Source organism: Sinocyclocheilus anshuiensis, unplaced genomic scaffold (assembly GCF_001515605.1).
Source record: "Sinocyclocheilus anshuiensis isolate Anshui unplaced genomic scaffold, SAMN03320099.WGS_v1.1 scaffold1561, whole genome shotgun sequence".
Taxonomy (NCBI): domain Eukaryota; kingdom Metazoa; phylum Chordata; class Actinopteri; order Cypriniformes; family Cyprinidae; genus Sinocyclocheilus; species Sinocyclocheilus anshuiensis.
Window position 1 is genome coordinate 698,397 of NW_015536630.1, and position 2,189 is coordinate 700,585.

Consider the following 2,189-nt stretch of genomic DNA (forward strand, 5'->3'; position numbering starts at 1 on the left):
AACTGTTCTGGAACAGTGTTGTAAATACAACTTAACCCCTGATTTCTAGTTGTGTTCTCTTTTGGAAGGCCAAACAAAGTAGTTTCGCTTTCACAACGAAACACACAGCATCTCCACGATATGGCGGTTGCGGCGGCAACAATACTACAGCGAGAATCAAAATTATTTAGGCGGTGTTATGCAAATCTTCCCACAGAGTGACGTAGACATGTGGGGACGTGTTTAAACGAGGCGTTTTAGGAGGGCATGGATGAGTCTTAACTTTTATAAAGAATATCTCTTTGGGTTTAAGACTTTAGTCTTTGCAACTTTAGGGATCTTATCTATTCACAAACAGCTTGTAACACTCCAAAGAGAAAGGAAAACTTGAAATCGCATCATATGACCCCTTTAAGAGACAAATCCACCATTACGATATTTTTTAACTTCAAACTGTTGAATCAGGAGAGAAATATGCACAGATCAAGGCAAGCACTGTTTACAAGTGAAAACAGTCCAAAACCATTCTAAGCACATATGGGTAGATTTTGATGTGAGAGGACAACCGGGGAAGGACTTTTTCACTGGAGGAAGCATTATTATGGATTATGGACTATTTTTGCCAGAAGCAATGGTTAAAACCTAAAATGCCTTGATAATTCATCTTAATAATGGATTTGTTTCTTACAAAAATGACGCTTTACACCTCACAAGATGTTATCTGATGGACTGCAGTGGTGTGGATTACTTGTGGATTATTGTGATGTTTTTATCAGCTGTTTGGACTCTCATTCTGACGGCACCCATTCACTGCAAGAGGATCCACTGGTGAGCAAGTGATGGAATGCTACATTTCTCCAAACCTGTTCAGTTGAAGAAACAAACTCATCTACATGATGAGTACATTTTTTGTTTTTTTGTTATGAATATGTGGGTGAACTATTCCTTTAAATAGCATGTGGATAGCAATAAATACATTTAATAAAGACTGAGAAGTTGTGTTTTGGCCTTCATGCAGAATCTTGAAAAAGTGTTCAAGCACAGAGACCTGCAGCAGAAATTACTGGAGACAAAACTCACAAAGGCCAACATGATGCTCAAAGAAGCTGAGGAGAGACACAAGCTGGAGAAGGAACATGTGAGTAAAACATCTCAAGATTTCATATAATAAAATGTACTTTTATTGCACAAATTATATTTCTGCTAGTTTGAGTCCAGTGACGTATAAACAATGCATTACTGCCATTGTGCAATGCAGGTAACTCCTGAAATAAGTTTACTGTTGTTTTCTGGGATTGTTTACTTACTTCAGATCTATTATTTTTCTCCAGTTACTGAAGCAGACTGCAGAGGCCAAAATACAGGTTAAACTTCTGAAAGAACAAGAGACTGACATGAAGGCTCAGGTAAATTTACATCAAATAATACACATCACTATTGTTCTCTCGAATCATGTTTGTTCAGAAATTAACAAATTTCTTTTCTGTCAGCTTGCAGTATATTCTGAGAAGTTTGATGAATTCCAAGGAACGGTGTCTAAGAGCCACAATGTGTATGCCAGCTTCAAACAGGACATGGACAAGGTGTGTGTCTCTGAAATATTCAAATATTCTCTTCAAATCTTTTGATACCTTCCTCCGACATAGTCACCCCCCCCCCCCAATGTTTAGTGCAGACCCAGAACAGAACATTAGGGTTAATTTCTAGCTTGTTTAATCAGGGTTATTATTGGTTATTGGTACTTACACTATTAAAAACATTTTTGTTAATTTAAATAAATCTGAAAATAAATTTGCTGAAAATCTTAAACTAAAGGAAAATGAGAAATGTTGCATTGGCAACTAACTAAAATAAGTTTAAGCTGAAGCAGTAAAATTACTAACTGGAAATTAATAAATCTAAAACTGAAACTAAAACTGAAATAGAAATAAATTAAACCTAAATAGTAATATATAAAAATACAATAAAATAAAATAAAATAAAACCCTTTCTGTTAATTAAAAAATGTAAATTCTGAATTCTGTTAATTAAAATAAATAAACTGAAATAAATCTGAAATTAATTAGGTGAAAAACTTAAAACTAAACACAAATGTGACCCTGGAGCACAAAACCAGTCTTAAGTCGCTGGGGTATATTTGTAGCAATAGCCAAAAAACATTGTATGGGTCAAAATTATTGATTTTTCTTTTATGCCAAAAATCATTAGGA

General features: G+C 34.7%; 1 protein-coding gene across 2 annotated transcripts in view; it reads left to right on the top strand.

Annotated features, from left to right (window-relative positions):
- The window catches only part of LOC107654128 (beta-taxilin-like), a 13,310-nt gene that overhangs the window by 5,000 nt on the left and 6,121 nt on the right, over nt 1-2,189 (top strand). For both annotated transcript variants that reach the window (XM_016441057.1, XM_016441067.1), the window contains exons 6-8: nt 998-1,117; nt 1,311-1,385; nt 1,470-1,562. In XM_016441057.1, coding sequence (XP_016296543.1) covers nt 998-1,117; nt 1,311-1,385; nt 1,470-1,562 — 288 coding nt within the window. The remainder of the gene's footprint in view (nt 1-997; nt 1,118-1,310; nt 1,386-1,469; nt 1,563-2,189) is intronic.